At 41.1% G+C, this 21,288-nt stretch overlaps 1 protein-coding gene across 1 annotated transcript in view; it reads left to right on the top strand.

Annotated features, from left to right (window-relative positions):
• The window catches only part of C4H1orf21 (chromosome 4 C1orf21 homolog), a 216,821-nt gene extending 196,163 nt beyond the window's left edge, over positions 1 to 20,658 (top strand). The window contains exons 5-6 of the mRNA XM_058539888.1: positions 748 to 808; positions 19,865 to 20,658. Of these exons, the coding sequence (XP_058395871.1) occupies positions 748 to 808; positions 19,865 to 19,903 (100 nt within the window). The 3' untranslated portion in view covers positions 19,904 to 20,658. The remainder of the gene's footprint in view (positions 1 to 747; positions 809 to 19,864) is intronic.
• The last annotated feature ends 630 nt before the right edge of the window (positions 20,659 to 21,288 follow it).

Here is a 21,288-nt window from a genome sequence, read left to right as displayed (position 1 = left end):
GTGGAAACTACTGTCATTAAGACCATATTGCCACCAAGACCCTTTCCTCCCCATGCCCTTCCCATCTGTGATTCCTCTCTGCTCTCCTTACCTTATGTTTTGTCCCCACAACCATATCCACCAAGTGTGCTGTTAAATAGCATAGGAAAAGCAAACACATGGGGCAAGTGCTATGCAGACCTGCCTCCTGAACTACTCCCACATTCGGTGGAATTTCAGTTCCAAAGAGATGCATTCAATTGCTGACACTGATGCAGAAGGTGTTCAAGGGCAATGTCAAGTTCTCAGCTTGTTTGCTGCCAGCCCACACCTATAGAGTCAGCTGAACATCATGCTGATGCTGACAGCCTTTGTCAAATATACATTTCACTATAATAACTGGGATATATTTTCTTTTTACGGTTACACACACAGGGTTGAAATATACCATGTGCTGCTTGCCTATGCTTTTTTTTTTTTAAACACAAATGTGTATCTGAAGAAAGAATTTGGCACGTACCTCCCAGTAACATCACTATAAATAACATGTGTACATTGAAAGGAAATTATGTTCCTTAAATCATAGGAACTGATAGATTATTATGAAACATATTTGCAGGATTACTGTAATGACTTCAGAGTATTTCAGTGGAAAAGTCTGCAATAAATAAATATCTGCCCAAAGTTTAGAGACTCAGCATTTTTCATGTGAGGGGGCTAGGTTTCAGAAAACACAGTATATACACTCACCTACTCTTTGTTTTTCAGCATGCACATCTCTGAAAGCCAACAAGAATTCTTCAGAATGCTGGATGAAAAAATTGAAAAGGTAAGAAGTAAAATAAACTATATGTTTCAAGGGAAAAAAGCTAATTGCCTCCTGAGTTAGGGTAACAATATTCTTGTTTCTATGTTACAAAGCTGTTCTTGTAAGGGGATGGGTAGAGAGTTAAAACAAAAGTGCCCCCCCCCAAAAAAAATGTGACCATGAGAATGTTTAATGTATAATAGAGCTTCCCAGAATCCTGGGCTACCGTCAATCATTAATTAAAGTGTGTAAAGCCATAGAGACTAGAAAGAGCCTTTTCCTAGAGACGGAGCATTGAGCTATCACTGCGTATTGTCTGCACTGATGCCCTGCTCCAACCTCAGACTGCTGGCAAGAAGGCCCTTAGTACCCGCCCACACTTACCAAGTGCTGACTACCTGCCCAACGCTGGTCCGAGTTCTTACAAACATTGCATACGTGTTGCAATCAATACCTTCCTCAAGGAAATGGCGTGAGACTACCGGTATTGTCTGCATTTTACAGACAGAGTAACTGAGGCTCAGAATGCTTGAATAACTTACCCAGATTTGCAAGGCTAGTAGTGGTCGAGCTGGAATTCCGGCCCACATCTGACTCCAATGCAGAGTCTCCAAGTTGCTTCTCTAGGAGGGTCTGGATTTTACATCGACAGAAAGATGCAAAGTTGATCTGTGTGGAAACTGGACTCATACGTATGATTTCAGAGTGCCATATGCTAATCAACTGCATGAAGTCTGGAATATGGTAATAATTAGAGGCTTACACACTTGTAGAATTTAAACTCATCACTGCAGAGGGGTGGATTTTAACTACTAAAGTTATAACTCTGAGTATTATAACTTGAAAACTTTACTCTGAAGAAGAGTAAAATTCTAAATTCAGAACCTACCACAACTGTGGTTAAGGCATCGTGGACCAATTTTATCTTTGAAATTTTTTCCATTTAAATTTTTATTTCTTTTGTACTTTTTATGGCCCTTTTATCTGAGCATTTCTTCGTGAATTCCTAAGTTATGATATAGATCATTTACTGGAAGATAATGAAGGAAGTCTTAAATTCATATAGTATGTTAGCAGCAGACCCCAATCTGAGGTGGACCCCGCTAAAAGAATAATTGTATAATCTTCTAATGCACCATTAAAACACCAGCATATGTTACCAATGTGAAAAATAGAGACGGGTAATGAATTAAAATGATACTTTAATTTATAGCATTCTTTAGCTATGCATAAATATTCATTTGAGTGTAATTCTTTTTTTATTTTTAGTGAAATTTTGGTTTATGCATGACTTTTTAGATTGAAAACTTTATCTAGGAATAATTACCATGTTTCACATATTGGTTCAAAAGCTGTTTAACTTGCCAATAACATTTTGTTTTAGTAAAGAGAAACATAAAAAGAAATATTTTGTTCCTGCTATAATGGTGAAGATCTTTTCTTTCTCAGTTTGTTTGGATTTTTTTCCCTCCACTAGCTTTTTGGCAATAAAAAGATCTGCTTAGTAGTTAGAAGTAGTCTGTAAAAATTGAAATCTGAATTGTAAGTTATCTTTTTAAACAATGTTTACAAACTCTGACAAGGCATTTAAGATAATCTGATCCCTTCCCAGTGTGTTTCCATAATTGAAATTCTACCTGTTTTTACTCAAAACTGAAATTCATTGTTCTCATCTGAAACCCGATTTCCCTTTTTCTTTTGTATCCAGGGTGTAGCCTCTGATGTGTTTACACAACAAAAGCAAAGTTTATAACTTGATCATTTATTGGGTGGAACTTTTCTTGGACAAAGGAGCATTTGTAGATTCAGGATAAACAGTGTTCCCACTACTGAATACGTTTATATTCAAAGAAAAGCTGTTACATCATCTGTGACACGCACACAGTTATAGATTTCTAGGGAAATTTTCTATCCTCTCTAAATCAAGCTTTCCTGTTTCTCCTCTCTTATCTGAAGTTCATGCTTCTGAATGTTGTGAATGTGCTATCCCATGTATCATCTAAACATTAACCCTCTGAAAATTAAAATGTTTTTCCTAATATATGTATTTGGCTTAATGTAATCTTTGCCATTGGAAGTTGGATTCTTACAAATTATTTTCCTGACTTTTTACCATTGCTAAAAATTTCTTTGGTCCAAGCTAGCATCAGGACAACCATAGATGCAACTCAAAACTATTCTTTAGGTTTTATAGGGTTGATTTAAAAAAAAAAAAATTAACCCCAGAGCTTCATGCTGAAAATTGAAGTCATTCTGAGAAGCCTTGAGTTTTGAGATTTAATCTCTCTCAGAAATGTCCAGGAATTCTTTTTTTTCTTCCTTAAATTGATAAGAAGCAAAATTGACCAAACTTCTAGAGATTTAAACCTTCCCTTCCTTGATTTGTCTTTTGTATTTATTGACTGTCTATGGGGCATGGCTTGAATTTATCTTTCAGCTCTCCCTCAACACCAAAGAAATCTCTGCTCTGTCTCTCTCAGGATAGAGGTAAAAGTATCATTAGGTAAAAAAACTGGGACTATTAGGTAGTTTAATATTTATAGGGAAACTTGATTTGGAGTACTCTCATTCAGAGATTGTCCTGGTGCTGAGCTGCAGTGTACCTTTGCACCACAGCTGGACAAGTGGTTTTCTAAGAAGTTAATGGTGGCAAAGAAAATCAAGTAGCAAAAATGCATTTAAAAAATTTATTTAGCACTTATTGAGTACCAGACATCATGCCAGTTACTCGGGATACAAAAATAGATAGGAAGTATGGGATACAAAATAAATAGAAAACATTCCCTTGCCTTAGGTTGCTCAATTTTAAAAGTGAATTTCTCTAGAAATGTAATTATTTTACTAATTGAGGAGTCCTTCATCTATCACGCCCCGCCTCCCATTGTCACTGTAAGTCAGGCCCCCCTGTATTGAACACGAGTGTTTGTTGGGTCAGGTGTTGAAACTTGAGGTCTATTAACCAGGCAGTTGGGACGGCTCCTCGGACACTCAGTACCATTTCACTGTGCTGGGGTGTAGAAGGCCAGGACCCTGAGTGCATCTGGAGATGACCAGGGGAGAGGTTTTGTCAGGAGAGCAGTGGAAGTTCAAAGGAGCTTTATAACTTTTGTTGGATTTACTTTTGCTTTTCCTTTTGGAGACTAAAAATCTTGTGGGAGTGTCTCATTCATGTCTGCCTCATTATTTTTTACTCTGATATTTTACCATTATTCCACTGGAGTCTGTAGTTGTTGTTGTGCCTAACAATTCACAGGCTCTTGAACCTTATGGGAAGTGGTAGCATTTGCCTAATTTGGCAGCTTAAAGAAAATGATAGTCTACTGCAGAGCAAGATAATGATTTTAAACTCTAGTCTTTCACTGTATTTATGGAGAAAGAAGATATCTAGATTATTAAAACTTGGCCTCATGGAATAGTTTCTGAATATAGTGCCAAATACAGTTCACATTAGATTTTAAGATATGCTTTCTACTGTACATTTGAGTTTACTTGTAAGAAGCAGAAAAAGTAAATACATTTTTTTTTTTTTTTTTTTGTGAGGCAGATCAGCCCTGAGCTAACATCCATGCCAATCCTCCTCTTTTTGCTGAGGAAGACTGGCCCTGAGCTAACATCTATTGCCAATCCTTCTTTTTTTTTCCCTTTTTGTCCCCAGTGCCCCAGTAGATAGTTGTATGTTATAGTTGCACATCCTGCTAGTTGCTGTATGTGGGACACTGCCTCAGCATGGCCCAGCAAGTTGTGGGTCGGTGCGCGCCCGGGATCCGAACCCGGGCCGCCAGTAGCAGAGCGCACGGACTTAACCGCTAAGCCACGGGGCCGGCCCCCCAGTAAATACGTTTTTTAAGTATCTGTAGTATTAGTATCTTCTCCAAGCACAAATAGAGATTTATATTTTATGAGGATGTAAGAACAGCTGACGGCCAAGAAGTCTTCTGCCCTCTCAAAGACAACTCTAAATTTCAAATGAAAAACGTCTTAATTCAATGCCATTTGCATCTGGTTAGTTTTTCTCATGCAAGACTTCTTAAGCTTTGTTGGGTCATGGGCATCTTTTTGGAATCTTGTAAAAATTCTAAAGACTCTCCCTATAAAAATGCACGTGATATTATATACACAAATGTCAGGGTTGTATAATTCCCTGGAGCCTGTCCCTGGGCCCCAGGCAGAGAATCTGTGGATTTCTTTATGATGCATTTCATTGATGTGCTTCCCTGGGATCCAGGGCCCAGCTGCACCCGTGAGCACCCAGGAGTCTCACCAGCAACCTCATCCTTACATATCTCTGGCTCTAAAGAGGATTAGGAAACAGTGCCCATGACCCCACCCAAACCCATTCTCCTTCCTTTCTTACTTCACCTCCTTAAAAATAGCTCATAGTACTTCACCCCCTGAGGGTGAGCCATCAGCCTGCCTACTGGATCTCACATGGTCCTGTATGATTTTTGAGACTCCGCATCTGTTGACTGGAATTATTCAATGTGAAATTTTTGAGGAAATGTCTGAGAAAGAGCAGTATGTGGATTTAAAATCAGCTGATTTTAAAAGATATTTGTTTATCTGTAGTCCTCTACATCTGTTGAAAAATCATTTACACTTAGAGGATGTTTGGGTGCTAATCTAGTTGGTGAGGAAGATTATGGAAAATCTACTTCTATAAATGTATTTCAAGGGCTTCTTCTCTTAATATCACGTCTAATCAGTCTGACTCACATTATGAATCAGTGTGTCAGGGATCAGAAGGTGTTTGCTCTTCATCTAGTGAAGAGAGTGACTTTCAGGCAATTATGAACTGTGACATTTGGTTCTCTTCCTGTAAACTCTTCGTGTAGTAGACTGTTTAACCTTAGAGCTGCCATGGAACCAAATACCCAACATAATGCTTGGCAGATGCAACTGATGATGGGTTTTAATTTCTGGTGGTATGTTTAAAGGTCTCCTCAGTGCCCACTAGTGATGAGAAAACCTAGGACTGTTGTATCAAATCCTAAAGAATGTTAGACTGCCTGCCCCGTGGATGCAGAGGAAGTCGTCGCTTATCCCTCCCATCCAACAGGTTGTCACTTTCAGTAACAACAAAGGCCCTCAACACTGGCAGAGAGATACTCTTGCTAACATGAGTATTTTGGAAGTGGGCTGGGCTGTCAATCTCATTCCATTAAACAGTTTCTTACTCCGTGGTAAACATAGTCTGGCCTTGCTTTTGCTAATAACCAAAGCCTTCCTTGTGTCTCCTTTCACTTCATCCCTCTGCCTTGCCTTCTCTCTCTCCTGCATGTACCTTTCCTCATTCATCAGCTGAATTAAAGCTGTAATTACAAGGGTAGGGATGGGACTCAGTCTTGTTTTGCTTTTCTCCCTACTCCATAGCTTTATGCAGATGACTTCTTAATAGTCATGATGGTAACATTGGTGTAGGAACGCTGGTGAAGTGTGTGCACACTCTGGGCTGTAAGGAGCCTGGCATTCCCGTGTAGCTAATAGTAATAGGTGATACAGCCAAGGAAAATAAAGCAGGCAACATGCCTAAAAGAAATGCTCACTGTCTTTTTTCTAGAAGGCTTGATTTTCAGAGAATTCTTGAGATTCTATCAGCCTGGCTCTTTAGGGAGCAGCAGAGGAGAAGAGCTCAGGTTCCAGAACAATGTAGTACATGAATGCAAATAAGAACCATGCCGTTTTTATGAATGAAGTGTGGCCGACAGTGCTGTGAACTCGACGGCAGTGTGGGGCACAATCAACGAGTGGTGTCATTCTGCCGTGGGTACAGTACTTGGGCAAGGGATGGCCACCCAGGGTACCACGCAGAGCAGAGAAACAGTGATGTTGGTGGATGTCATTCCCTTGACTTGTTCCCATCCTCTTCCTGGGCTGTTTCCCTTCCTCCCGCTTCGTTTCCATTCTTAATCTGGCAGCCATGGGCGTTGTTTTAGCCCTACAGAGAGCACTTGGGGATGGAGAGGGTACCAATCTCTGTAGCTGCTGCTTTATTATTTAAGAATCTCTAAAAGGACTCAAAGCATTCTAGAGTCTGTTCCCGAACGGTAAGAATTGGATCTCGTTTGTCTTTATTTCCCCAGAACCTAGCTTAGGGCCTGGGACAGAACAGATGCTTAATAAACTTGTCGAGTGAGTGAATGGTGCAGATTTCTGGGCTTAGCAGAAGCAAAAGCATACAAAGGAAGGACATGTGGCCCCGCAGCCTCCTGCGTTAGAGGGCTCAGCATGGTAGGAGATGCTCTTAACAACTTGGAGCCGCATAGCAGGTGTACAACAGGTACAGGGCCAAGAAACTGAATTGAAAGAGGTCAGGGAGAGAGGCAGCACAGTAAGAGAAAGAGGCTGTGCCTCAAACCTGGGCCAGCTCCAGTAGTAGCTGTGTGACCCCAAGCTAATTGTTTGACCTTTCTGGTCCTCATTTGCTTCACCAAAAAATATTTGGATAATAATACTAACTTGTCTGGGAAATTAAAGAAAATTCACTGGCGAGTCTCTAGCAGAGTGTTAGATATATTGTATATGCTGTATACTTGGTAGCTTTTATTTTGGTTGCTTGTATCCATATCAAAAAGGCAGTTTGTAGAGGAACGGGTGGGTGCTAAGACTGAAACTGAAAATGCAGAATTTATCAGCTTGAATCTTGTTTGATCAAGTACCTTCCTATATACAGATGTCTCCCTGTAGATAGGGTATTAGCATATTTTCCAGTGCATTGACCTGCCTCCCTCCTAGGTGGTATAATCATGTTAAGGAGTTAGATTCTGGCGAACATTTATAGAGCCATTAAATAACCTGTGCTAGCCTCTGAGCTGTGATTACAGAGTGAGTCAGTGAGTCGGTGACCTGGGTACAGCTGAACCCCTATGTGTATTTTTCTTGTTTGGAGGTTTCATTCTTTTTTAATTCTTGTGGATTTTTTTTTTAAACCTGATTTTATAAATACAAGAACAAAAATTAAGAAAGGGCATCCCAACAAAATCATTAAAATGGTAAGACTGACTTATTTGATTCCTTTAACAGGCTTAACTGGAATGTGTTCTCGGGACCCAGAAGTGAGCCAGGGGCCATAGGAGATGCATAATGAGAAATTAGGACATTGGATCCTTGCTTGTGGAAGTTCTAATCTAGAAGCATAAAATTTTGAGTTGGAAAGAACATTAGAGAATATCTTATCCAATTTACCCTCAACTTTTTAAACTCCCACTAAACAGAACCCCCTGTACCAAAAAAATGAGACATGCCCATCTATATCAGTTGGGAAGGAATTATGAAGCATATTACATTCTGTGCATTTCTTGAAAAGTTTCCTGTGAGATATCTTGTTATTTATGGGATACTTATTTCTCTCTTTGAAACTCTGTTGAGTGGAGACGTATTCTGCTCCATTCCTAGAGAAAGCATTCTTAGAGCAGACACGTCTAGACTGCCCTCATTTTAATCCCATTATTCTCAATAGATTCAAAAGAGGAATACCCAAAGACTTTAAACTCATATTCTCAAAATTGGCTGTTGGAGGTATGGAGATGTTTAATCATACCTGCCTCCCTTCAGAGTTCTTAAATTGAAAATAGACACAAGGAGCCAGGTGAGTATCATGGGTCAGTATCCACCTTATTAATGAGTCTAGTAATTCCCGAATGCAGAGCTTCTAGTAAACTAGCTTGGAATATATTTGTAACACTTAAAACATCAAAAGGGTCTGTAGCCAGAATATGTAAAGAAGTGCTATTAATACAAACCAGTAAAAACCATCAGTTAAACTTCTGGGTCTAGAACTGGAAGCAGCCTAAGAGTCTACCACTAGAGGAATGAATAAATAAAATCCTCTATATTCCTACAGTACAATATTATGCAACAGTTAAAAGAAATGAACCAGGCATATATATAGCCACAATTATAGATCTCAAACCATGTTGTTAAATGAATAGAGGAATACGCAGAATGATAAAAATAGCGTGGTGTGTAAAAACAAAAACTCCATACATTGTTTATAGATGGACATTCAACAAATATTTATTAAGCACCAGCTATATGCCAGGCGATGATATACTGACAGGACACACACACACAAACACATGTGTGCATGCACACATTAGTATGGCATGTTTTTACATGATATATTTATAAATGACAGGTATTAATATCTGTTATATATTTAAACATGCATACACACAAAGTATAGTTTATTTGATATAGTATGAATATGATATGAATATTAAAGTCGAAAATGAGCCGGAGGGACACGTACCAAACCCATGACTGTTGTTGCGCCTGGGGATGGAGGAAGGGGGATGGCACTGGGATGGTAGTTTCGTTTCTTAGAGAGAGGAGTGGTGGCTAGAAGCAAATCTTACAAAATGTTAGTACTAGTTCTCATGTCTGAGTGATGGAAAAACAGTGTTTGTTACGTTCTTTATGCTTTTCTGTATCTTTTAAATTTCTCAAAATTAAAAGAAGTCTAAGAAAGCAGCCATGTGTTTATGACAAAATGTCAAGTAGAAAAAAGCAGATTATGCAGTGGTCACTGGCCTTGCTCGCAGCTTCCACGGCATCCCAACGTGTGCAGTTTGGTGGAAGCAAACCTTCAGGAAGCCCTAATATACGGGCACTGAGCCGTGCTCTAAATCACCTGAAACGCTCCTGTGTTCGATTTCATTTGAAATCGCTCCTGTTTCCAAAGGCTCTGATAGTCGTGGCCACGGGTGCAGTTGACCTCTATTAATTGCTGTACTTATTGGCCAGTTGGCTAAATGTGTGATAACCCTTAATTTAATCAGAGCTTCATAATCCGTTAGGCTAGGTAGTCCCCAGAAATCCAGCAGTTCTGCTTGCCCCAGCCTCTCGTGTGTCCTCTGGGCCTCTCTCAGATGTTATCCTCCCAGAGTGCTTATTCCCAGGTAATGGGTTAGGTTCATCAGGCCAGTGGAAACCTCAGGATCCATAGTGAAGTCCCATGGACCCTGCTTTTCTTCCTCTTCTGGGGTCCCACTTGGACCTTAGCCGTGTCCTGGAAGAGGAGGGAAGCCAAACAAACGTGTTCTCCCCAACCCTGGGCCCAGGACACCTATCCTCACTGCTCTCTGGGCTTTCTCTCCCTCAGATCTGGCTAGCTCACTGTTCTCTGCCTTCTCTGGGCAGGGACCTCCCATCAGTAGCTGCAGTTCTCTTCCTTGCCAAATGCATGTGCTTCCTATTCTGAAAGCAAAGAGAAAGGAAAGGGAAGGTGAGCCCTGTGCTCCAGCAAACAGTGTTACTCCTCTGTGTGTGGAGGAAGGAAAAGCAACTTTTCACATCTCTCCTCTCGGGTCTGCCAGCCCGTGGAGCAGTAAGAAGGGCAAACCTGACATCCTCCACTCTCTCCACTTGTGACTAGGTGGGTGAGTCACCAGCCATAGGCCCTCAGGGTGGGAGAAGAGGGGATGAGGAGAGCCTGCTGAGTTCTCTAATCCAGCAAGAAAGCTGATTCTCATCTGACTGGCTGGTCTCAGTTAAAACCTGTGAGGAAAGGAGGTGTGTGCTTAGTCTTCAAACCTCCAACCATGTTCAGGATCAATTCTAGGGTAAAACAATTAGTTCAGAACAAAGAGCTCTCAAGAGTTTGTCTGGAAAGCACGTCTTTGTCAAGAGGCATATGGATTGAAATCTCAGACTTGCTAAAGCCATTGTCCTAAAGGAAGTGAATCTTAGCGGAGACCCATGAAGCTTCATGTCCTAAAGAAAGTGAATCCTAAAGGAGACCCATGAGGCTTCATGTCTTAGAGGAAGTGAATCCTAGAGGATACCCATGAAGCTTCATGTCCTGGAAGAAGTGAATCCTAGAGGAGACCCGTGAGGCTTCATGTCCTAAAAGAAGTAAATCTTAGAGGACACTCATGAGGCTTCATGTCTTAGAGGAAGTGAATTCTGGAAGAGACCCATGAGGCTTCATGTCTTAGAGGAAGTGAATCCTAGAGGATACCCATGAGGCTTCATGTCCTAGAAGAAGTGAATCTTAGAGGAGACCCGTGAGGCTTCATGTCTTAGAGGAAGTGAATTCTAGAAGAGACCAATGAAGCTTCATGGCCTAAAGGCGGTAAATCCTAGAGGAGACCCATGAGGCTCCAATCTGCCAAGTGGATTGCCCTGGCTTGGGAGTGAAGGGGTGGTAATTAAATCTTAACTCTTACACCTGAGAATAGACTAAATTAAGACATCCCTCTGAATTAAGTCTATCAAATGGCCTAGAAAACTTCCACAAAGAAATCCACAAAAATTTATGGTAAATCTATTTATCGTTATAAGGAATCATTTACAACAGGGAAAATTTTTATAAGATAACGTTGAGTGAAAAAAGCAAGATAAAAAAATTGTGCCTCATGGGATTGAAACTATATGAAAATGGCCTACATATGGACAGAGATTTAAATGAAACTTGAGCTCTCTCTGATTTATTGGGAACATGGGGCAGTAGGAAATATTTTTAATTTAATTTTGATTTTAGTTGATGGTTTTCTTGTTTGTAAAATAAGCACAATTTTATAAAATGACATTTTGGAGGAGAACTCTGGCCCCATCTTGAGAAACATTTCTCTCAAGATGGAAATTATCTCTGCTGTTTGAGCTCTTAGGAAGAGGGCCAGACCCTTGACAGTGTTAGCCTCTGAACCCACTGATGGTAATTCTATTCTCAGCAACAGGAGTGGGCACACTACAGCCCATGGGCCAAATCTAGCAAGAATGGTTTTTATATGTTCAAATGCTTGGGAAAAATAAAAAGCAGAATTATGTTTTCTGACATGTGAAAAATTATGTGGAATTCCAACCTCAGTGGCCACAATAAAGGTTTATAGGAACACAGCCACACTCATTCTTTTACGTTTGTCTATGGCTCCCTTCCTACTTACAACGGCAGAGTTGCAACAGAGACTGTGTGGAATGCAAAAGCCTAAAATCTTTACCATTTGGCCCTTCACAGAGAACGTTGCCAACCCCTGCTCTAGGATGTCCATTCAATATGGCCTAGAGACAGGGCCATCCCACGTTCTTTATCCCTGCTTTTCTTTATCCTCCCTCCTGCTCACCTCCTCGTGAGAAAGGAGCATGGTTGAAGTCCTCTGAGTGCCAATGTCAGATAAAGCTTGAGAAACATGTGCCTTAAAGCTTCTAAAATATCCTCCCTTTTTTCAGTAGAATGGGGATTCGGGTATAATAAACACTTCGTGGGGGGCTTAACGCTGTTTAGTTAGTAGTCCTTATTCTCTTGTGGAAATGGAAAGCCCACTATACTGCGATTGTTGTCACTGCTGCTGCTATCACGGTGATCGTTCCTCTATATAGTCAAAGAAACAGTCAGGGGCTGTCACACTCCCACTGCTCATTACAAATGAGACCTTTTTTCAACTGAAATAATAACGTGTGAGTCTAATTAGAATAAAGCTCATGAGAAACGGAGACAGCCATTAATGCCTCGATTGATTTTTCTAATGAAGTAAGCCGGGGGAGGAGACTTGAACAGCACAACTAATTACTTTTGCTTTTCTTCAGCATTTCCTCAAAACTGTTGTTATCAAGTGTTGTTGGACTGTAAATGAAAATGCTGCTGAAACGCTCCCTGATTGAAGAGGCTCTGACACTCGCAGCCCTGAGGAAGGGGTGGAAGGCGCCTCCTGCCGGCCCGCAGTCCTGCGGGGGAAAGGATTAAACAGCAGCCCCTGGGGGTGTCCTTCATTCCACTTTTCCACCGTTTTCCCTTCTCCTTCTCATGTTTATTCTGGATTCTAGCTTGATGCTCACAGATGCTCAAGCTGTGGGATGCAGCTCTCCTGCCCCTGTATTCCTAATTCAGGGATAGAGCGTAAATGTCCAGATTCCTGTAGAAACTTGGATCTGAGGTTGCCTCTGGATGGTGATACATCGAAGAAAAGATTGGGAAAAATAGGTATTAGGTGGGCAGAGGAGGGATATGGCCCATTAAATTTCTGCACCAAAATAGTTGGGGCTATTGTGTTTCGTTAATCAGGATGCTCTTGGGTGCCCAGAAAGCCCACAGCTAGGAAGAGAGAAGAGGAAGATGAATCATGTAAGGGAAGCAGACAAGAAGTAGGAGAATCAAAAATATGCACAGGCCAGAAACTAACAGAGAGTCACAGTGTCATCGAGAGAGGTTAAGGAGGGGGGATGAATTCTTCAGTCAGTCAACAAACAAGAGCCTGCTTTAATGATGAGTATCACAACTCACACTTGCAGACAAAAATAAGCCTCATTAATACAAACTTCTGTAATGAGCCTTCATTACAAAGCTTCACGTTTGCTTTCTCCAAACATCTTGATGGGAATATTTGGTTATCTGGCACCATTGCAGTACCCATGAGGTTCTTTAACTCAGAACTTTGTGATGACAGCAAAAGACTGAGTTTAAGATGCCCGATGGGAAAGAGAACTAGACATGATTCCGCATGTAGTTTACATAGGTATTACCTCTATACGTAAAAATGATGAACAGTGGACAGTGGGATTCTGATATCAACTTCTGCCCCACTTCCTTGCAGTCCTGTGCACCTCTCCTAAGTTCCAGGCTCTTCTTGTAACCGGCTGTGCCCAGTCTCTGCTGATACTTTTGCTCAAAACTGATTCTTTATCAATTGTATTGTTAAAGAGGGCTGCTCTTTCCAGCATGATCCACAAAATGTTGACCACTTGCTTCATTTCTTAAAGTCCCAGGACACTTCCTGTATAATGACATTCGACAGCCTCCATCCCTACACACACACACACACACGCACACTCACATACACACACATTCATCACTGCCTCCCTCCAAACACCTGAATATTCATAACCATTGTGATGTGGGCCACACAAGGATTCCACTGGATATCAAAAAGATGAAGATGAATAAGAGACATGTCCCGCCCCCTAGAGTAAGGGAGGTAAACATTTTGGCTAAAATTACTGTAAAATGTGGTGGTGGGATGGAGGGACCACTGTGAAGGCAAGAGACCAATTCTCCCTAGAGCAACTGGGGATATGATATCACTTGAAGATATGATATTAGAACAGGTTCATAAAGACTAAGTGGCCACGTGGAGAAGGCAGGGGAGTGGGGATGAGAGAAAAGAACAGTGTGTGGGAAAGCACAGTGGTGGCAAGAAGGACTTGCCTGTTTGGGACATAAGGAGTCATTGGTCCTGTTTTGTTTGTTTGTTTGTTTGCTAGCAGAGAGTACATGAACTATTCATTAGTAAACATTTTTTCTTTGGGATAATAGATTGACTTTTTTTCATGCCTAATAAAAATGCTGCAATGAAAATATTTGCACATATACTTTTAACAACTTTATGGAGGTATAATGTACATACCATAAAATTTGCTAATTTGACACATATAATTCAATGATTTTTAGTAAATTTACCGAATTGCACAGCCATCACCAACTCCAGTTTTAGATTTCCATCATCTCAATAAGATCCCCCCTGCTTGCTTACAGTCAGTCCCCATTCCCACCTCCACCCCCAGGGAACCAATGCATATATTTTGTAAAAACGTGTATTTTAGGGTTTATCTTTGATCCTGATTTCTATGATTGCTATAATAAAGGGTATGAACATTTTTATGACTCATGATACATATTTCAAACTACTTTTCAAAGTAGCCGTACCGTTTTACACCGCTGCCAGCAATTCATTGTACCCTCTAAAGAATTGGGTGTTGCTATTTTAAAATAATAGCTAATTATTTTAATTTGTATTTTTTGATTACCGAAGTAGACTGTGTTTCTATTTGCGTGTGTACTGGTTTTATCTTGTTCTGAATGAGTTTCCACTTCATGGCGTTTGCTCTCATTGAGATCCTCTTACTGTTCATTTTTTCTTGTTATGAGGGTCTCATATGACTTTTATCATTTACACATTGTATCCTGCACGTGTTTTTCCCATTATGAGATTTGCCTTTTTGTTTTATTATTTTTTTGACATGCAAAGGTTTGTTTTTACATGATCAAATGTGTTCATCTTTTTATTTTTCCTTGTGATCTTTTTCTGGTCCTTTGAGGCTGGGAGTCATCTCCCTCCCCAGAGCTTTGACAGAAGTTCAGTTTTAGGTTTTGTCCTGTTATTGTTAAGATTTAGCACACTGATTCTCTCAGAATCTCTTGTTTCTGGTGATCTCCTTTGTCAGACAATTAATTCTTACATATCTTAGGCTATATTTCTGGGATATCTTATTCTGTGATGGTGAGTTTTTTGGTGGGTCTATTCTTAAAAGAATATGGAAAAACTGACACACGTGCAAGAGAGGTTGACCCAGATGGAAGCCATGTCATTCTCATGTAACAGAGCAAGTGATGCTGTCTGTCTGTGAAGACCTGTCCTCTGGTTCCAAAGGCCCAGACTAAGCCATTCTGTGGGAGTTACAGAGAGGCAGGCTTGGGCTCAGTTGCTGAGCAGTTTCATGGGCAGCTCAGAAAAGTATCTGATGTGTTCTAGCTGAAAAGAGAAGGCTCCCTATCTGGAATTTTGGTAAACGGAGGCCTGCCCTACATTAGATGCCAGGTCAGAGAGGAAAACCTCTAGGTCTCCTTCCAACTCCAGAATTTCAGAACTCTCTAGATATTTTTCATCCTTTCATTTATTCAACAAATATTTGTTGAGCATCTAACATGTTGCCAACACCAGTCTCTCTAATCCTGGGGCTGCAGCGGTGCATAACAGAGTTTCTGCCCACTCGCTGCTTCTATTCAAGGGGGAAGACGGCGGATAAAGAAATGAATGAATATATTAATAATGTCAGGTAATGAGAAGTAAAATAAATAAAAATGAAGCAGAGTAAGAAGTGCTACTGTATATAGGGTGTTCGGGGAAGACAATGACGTGACATTTGAGCAGTAATAGATGAGAAGGAATGGATGGGGGGAGGGCTGGGGGTGGGGGAGCCAGGAAGGGGGAGGAAGGACAAGCACCAGGCCCTGAGGTGCCCGGCGTGTTTGAGGACCTGAATGTAACTGACTGATCCACTCATGGGCCCCGTTTCTTAAGAGACAGTTTATTAACTGTTGGGTCTATTGATCTCATTTTTCAGTATCATCATAGGAGCTCTAATTTATTAAGTACCTACCATGTGCCAAGCTTGCTAAACACCTTCTGTGTATTACTTCTAATTCCCACAACAACACTGCAGGTTAAGTCTCAGTGCCCCCCTTTTACAGATGGGGAAACTGAGACTCAGTGCTTCCTCTCGGTAACTTTCTTCTAGTTCTAAGAAGACTCCATTTGGGAAAATATTCAGTTCACAACTGGTTGTTAAATCCTTGAGGCGTATGTATTAGGCTGTATGCACACCTGTCTACAGAAATGTACTGAAGACTTCTATGACAAAATCACACATGACACTGCACAGCCAGCACTAGACTGTCTGTCTACTTAACCCTGAGGAGGAAAAGTACTGTAGGCACTTTGGAGAAACAATTTCTTTATTTGAAATCACTCTTTGAGCTGTTCCTCTGTAAGCTAGCAGAATTTAAAATTAGGATAATCTCCTTTCCTTCTCTACTCCTTAATATCTCTAATTCTTAGTCTAGACATTTCAAGAAACAAAGAATCCTACCCTAGAACCTTAGAAATATATGTTCTGAGTTGACATAAACTTTAACTTTTCAAGAAAACAATGCAGACAAACGAAGAGGACATGGAAATCTATACAGCGTGGGGGCGTGGTCAGGGAAATGTAGGTGGGCAAAAGCTCCTTGAGATTTTTTGAGCCTGCACCAAAATGCCCCTGTGGTTCTTCAGACAGCCCTTCCTTGTCAGCCTCATTGAGCGTTTCCATTCTTCCAGCTTGCGAGGGCCTCAGAGGGATCTTTCTCTCTATAGCTTTCAGTGTGTCCTTTGCACAAGGGTGGAATTGTGTCTACCAGTCCCTAATTCTGACTGCGTGAAGCGTCTTTACAAAGCCTTCCATTCTGTAGGCCCTTAGGGGGACAGGGCATGCTTCAGCTGAGAGAATTGCTGTGCATCTCCCAAACCCAGCTCACTCCCACTTCCTGCCTTCTGACAGCTGAAGGTTTTAAGGTTCTCCTTTTAGCACAGTTCTTTAAAAATTTAAATGAGACATGAAGTCATATTATAGAAGCGAGCTCCCTGTCCGACCCGATAGGGCCAGTGTGCAGCTGGGGCCCATCGTGGTGCTGAGATGTGGCCACGTCAGTAACAGTTCTCTTGGGTTCCTCTTTCTTAAAACGACACTGGCCACGTGGGAGCTCTTAGTCTCGATGTTTTTGATTTCCACATTTTTCTGTTCATAAAATATTTGGTTCTCAGAGCTGCTGACAGGTGATAATAACAAAAATGAAACTGATTTGAATTTGACTTTAGTTATCAACTCACTACTGTCGTAACAAAAAAGGCAAGGATTGGCCCTGTGGTCTTAGGCTTCCCTGAGGTTTCCCCACAAGTAACAGGCACCACTCCTACCTTGCAGGATTGGTGTGAAGAGCCAATGAAATAGTGTCTGCAAAGCAACTAATGCAGTTTTCCTTCTCCTTCTCCTAGTAATTATAATAATTTCAGAGGAGGAAATGAAAGTTGCAGTCTTGGGTGTACAGAGAGGGTTTATATAGATTTGTCCCGCAAAAACGAGGTGCTTTCATATGGTAACAGTGAACTTTGAGGGTCTGAAATGCTCCTTCTGCTGCATAACCCTGTAACTCATTTACCAAGTTGGAAACACTGCTTTATCAATGAGTACACCAGCTCATGTGTGTGTGTATGTGTCTGTGTGTGTGTTTGAGTCTATGTCTGTCTGTCTGTCATTGCATTCAAGTGCTTCCTTGTGGATGAGGAGCCCTCTGAACCCCACTTTGGCCAGCTGGGCCTTTGATTTGAGGCCTCACTTGATAGCCACAGAAAGGAGGTCCCTATTCCCCAGCCAGGGGACTGAGCAAACACGGGGTTTAATAGTAGTAATAGTAATCATAGCAGCAGCTAGTGTTTATTGACTGCCTGCCACACAGCATATTTTTCCCGTTTCATCCTGATCAGAACCCTGTGAGACAGACCACGCTTATCCCCAGGAAACCAAAGACTGGTAATTTTCCCAAGGTCACACAATAGTATGTACGTCCCTATATATGCTGCAAATGTCCTCTTTCCTTTCCTAATACAACCTCCATGACAACTCCATGAGCCCTGCCTTTCCCCTCCAGCTAAACGCCCAGCGTCCATTTGCAAATCCACTTCCCGAGCCTCGGGAGTTGAGGAGATGTGGAGAGCATTGTCTGATACGTTTCTAGCACGGTGTTGATATGTTTGGATGTGTCCTGTTTCCCACAACAGAGAATAAACTCCAACAGTCAGGGTGCGTGAGGTCCTCCTTTCTAGCTCTCCAACATGTGGCTCAGAGAGTGAGTCCTGAGCGGTCTAGGGATGGCATCTGCTTGGGCAGTGTCACCAGCGAGGCTGTCAGTGGGAGAATGACTACTGAGTACACACTTCTCTTCTCAGGACGATTGGTCACCTAGTTTCTCTGCCCACAAGACATTTTATGCAGCAAGTAGAACAAGCCTGGAGATGAGCCTGGGCTCAGACTCTCTGCAAGAAGCAGGGGTGACGGTTGGCAATCTGATGGTGGAGGAAACCAAAACAGGCTAATTAGTGAATCACGTTCAAAAAGAACAAGCAGTCTGGGGCCATCTAGCATGGGAACAGGCAACCCCTGATGCTTCCGCGGCCCTGAAGACCTCATTGTGTGGCTGCATTTTTTAATTTATCAACACCTGCACACATGTGCGCACACACATACAACGTGTATAAAATTATGTGCTGGGCACTATTTAATCACTTTACTATTAACTCATTTAATCTTAAGAAACATGTGAAGTAGGTACTGTTGTTATCTTCATTTTACAGATGGGGAAACTGAGACACAGAGAGGTAACTTGATCAAGATCCCAGAGCTAGTAAGTCACAGAGCCAGGATTACCACCCAGCCAGATGGTACAATAATTCATTATGATGATGCTTAAATATTAGGAGAATGTGAAATATTTCTAATATACAGATATTGTGACAAACGTAATACATCGAGAAATAGTTTTATGCAAAATTATTTTCTTTAAGTTTTAGATACTTAGTTCCAGCTATTTAGAAAATTCTGTTTTTAAAGGAATATTTCTCAAAAAATTGAAACATGTAGTGTGTATTTAAAAAGAAAAAGGTCAAAAGGTGCAAATAGTATTAACCTGTGACTTTACAAAGCCCTTATCTATGATATTGTGATGCAGGCTGGGTGCGTACTTTTGTTTCATACTATCTGTCAGGGATTACACACCAAGAAGCTCTGTGCTTTGACCAAGACAACCCAGCTAGGTCAGATATGGAGCTTAAATCCCAGCCCTAACCGTGCCTTCATAGAATATATAACCTACTGGAGAGAGGATGAAATATGTTCTAAAGTAACAATTGTATATCATCCTTAAGCTTTCAAGTAATCTGTTTTGTTAGCAAATGAATCAAAAGCATATTTGCCTGTCTTGTGCATCCCACACATACCAAACATGGTCCTGAATATATGATACATATTCAGTGAATCCTTGTTTGTTTTTAATCCCTGTTTTAATTTAGAGTGGATTAAAACTAAGATGTCCCTGGATCGTACCATCCCCCTCTATAAAATTGTAAGTTCCAGGCATGGAGATAGAGCTGTGGAATTTGAGCAGCCCTGGCGCCAGCTGAAAGTGACTTGTTCATTGTTCATATCAGTTTCTCTTGTTCATAAGATATTGGTCTCCTGAATGGATCGTCCATTTGGTAATTTCTTGGTGAAAGGCTGAGTCTTGTAGATGCCTAATATCGTACAAGTTCTTACCAATATAAAATAACAGCTTATTTGGGGCTTGGTAAAACTCCCATGCCTTAAGGTATACACAGTTTATAAATCAGCCAACACGTATTTATGACGTATCTACCTTGTGCTCGGCAGTCACTGATAAAGCCTGGATTCTGTTGCCAGGAGGCATATACTGAGAGAAAATTGATTGCAAATAACTGTCTCAGGCTCTGCTTTGAATTTCTCATTCACATGTTACTCTTTTCTTTTCCCCTCAAGGGTCGAGATTACTGTTCGGAAGAAGAAGATATCACATAGCACCAATTCTACCACTCAAACCCGGAGCTACTACTGTGTAAATAGGTTACACCCCAGTTGAAATCTTTGCAAAGGTCGGTTCTCTTCAACGAACAGCTCTATAGCAAAAGAAGATCGTTCCATATCGTATGCCCCATTAAATTACAGTGTTTCTTAATGAACTTGCAAAGGAATATTGCTAAAAACAAACAAAAAACTGTTATTGAACTTTCTTTGTTGCTGCTAGTTAAAACTTGTTGCAACTTTTCACTTCTCTTGTGTCCAGGTATGCAGCAAAATTCTGCAATTTCACCTTAAAGATCCTGTTGGTTTTACAGATGCTCTCCAACCTATTTTCTATAAGATGAGGTAGTGGCGAACTCAGATATCAAACTTCTATTCTAGATGGTTCCGCTTCTAAGACAAGCATCTCCTTCCCTCTCTCCCTCCCTGTCCCTCCTGAGCTGTCCAGAGCCTGGCTTCTCACTGGCAATGTTGTGCTTTGGAGATGGGATGGTTGCTATGGCAAGCTTTGTTTCTCTGCTAAGAAGAAGTAGAGAAGCTATTATTGGTTAAAAGCATGTTGTGACATGACGTCTGGAAGTGGCGTAGGAGCGAGCAGCAGGTTCTTTCATTTACTAGGTATCTTAATCAAGGATTAAGCTTGCAACATTGGCTTTGCTCAGATGCAGACGGAAGTGTGATCACAATCATTTTGAATCCCTCTTCCCCCCTTTTTTTTTCTAAGAAAATAAACATTTTACTGTTTTTATGTATCCTTGTCTTCTCCCATTCATCCAGTTCAGTGTTTTACAATGATCCTGAGTGTGGAAGATGAGCCCTCCTTTGCAATGACACTGATAATTGACCTTCATGGCTCTGTACCCTCCCATTAATAACCCACCAAGCATTAGCAGGGCTCTAAGTGTTCAGAAGAGATGAAGGGACCTCCCAGGACTTTTTAGGAGGGCCTGAAACCACCCCATTACCTTTCATTTCGTTAGCAAATAAACCATCCTACTTCCTAATTCTCTCCCCTTGAAATGTTACATGAGCCTTGCCTCTGCCTTTTTCTCTTACTCACAGCACTGAATAGTACAGTGAGAAGTGTTTGCCTTCTGGAAAACGTAGTACCTTTACACTGGTGATGCACAGGCCAAAGCCCCAGGGCGGAAGTGGGAAATGTTAACTGTGGGTTTGGTAGAGTTTATTTTTCCATATTCTATGAAGAGAGTGATCTCTTCTCAAAGACAGAAGTAATATTTTTAACAAATGTTGTCACAAGTAAATAGCAATCAAAAGGAGAAAATAACTTTTGTATTTTTTTAACGTGTTTGATAGCTTTGCCGAGGGTCCTCTTTGTTACTTTCAGGGGAGGGCACCCTATTAAATGCTACGCCAGCAGT

The sequence above is a fragment of the Diceros bicornis genome, chromosome 4, assembly GCF_020826845.1.
Source record: "Diceros bicornis minor isolate mBicDic1 chromosome 4, mDicBic1.mat.cur, whole genome shotgun sequence".
In the NCBI taxonomy this organism is placed as follows: domain Eukaryota; kingdom Metazoa; phylum Chordata; class Mammalia; order Perissodactyla; family Rhinocerotidae; genus Diceros; species Diceros bicornis.
The sequence above is the reverse complement of the archived record's forward strand: the minus strand, read 5'-3'. Positions and strand labels throughout refer to the sequence as shown.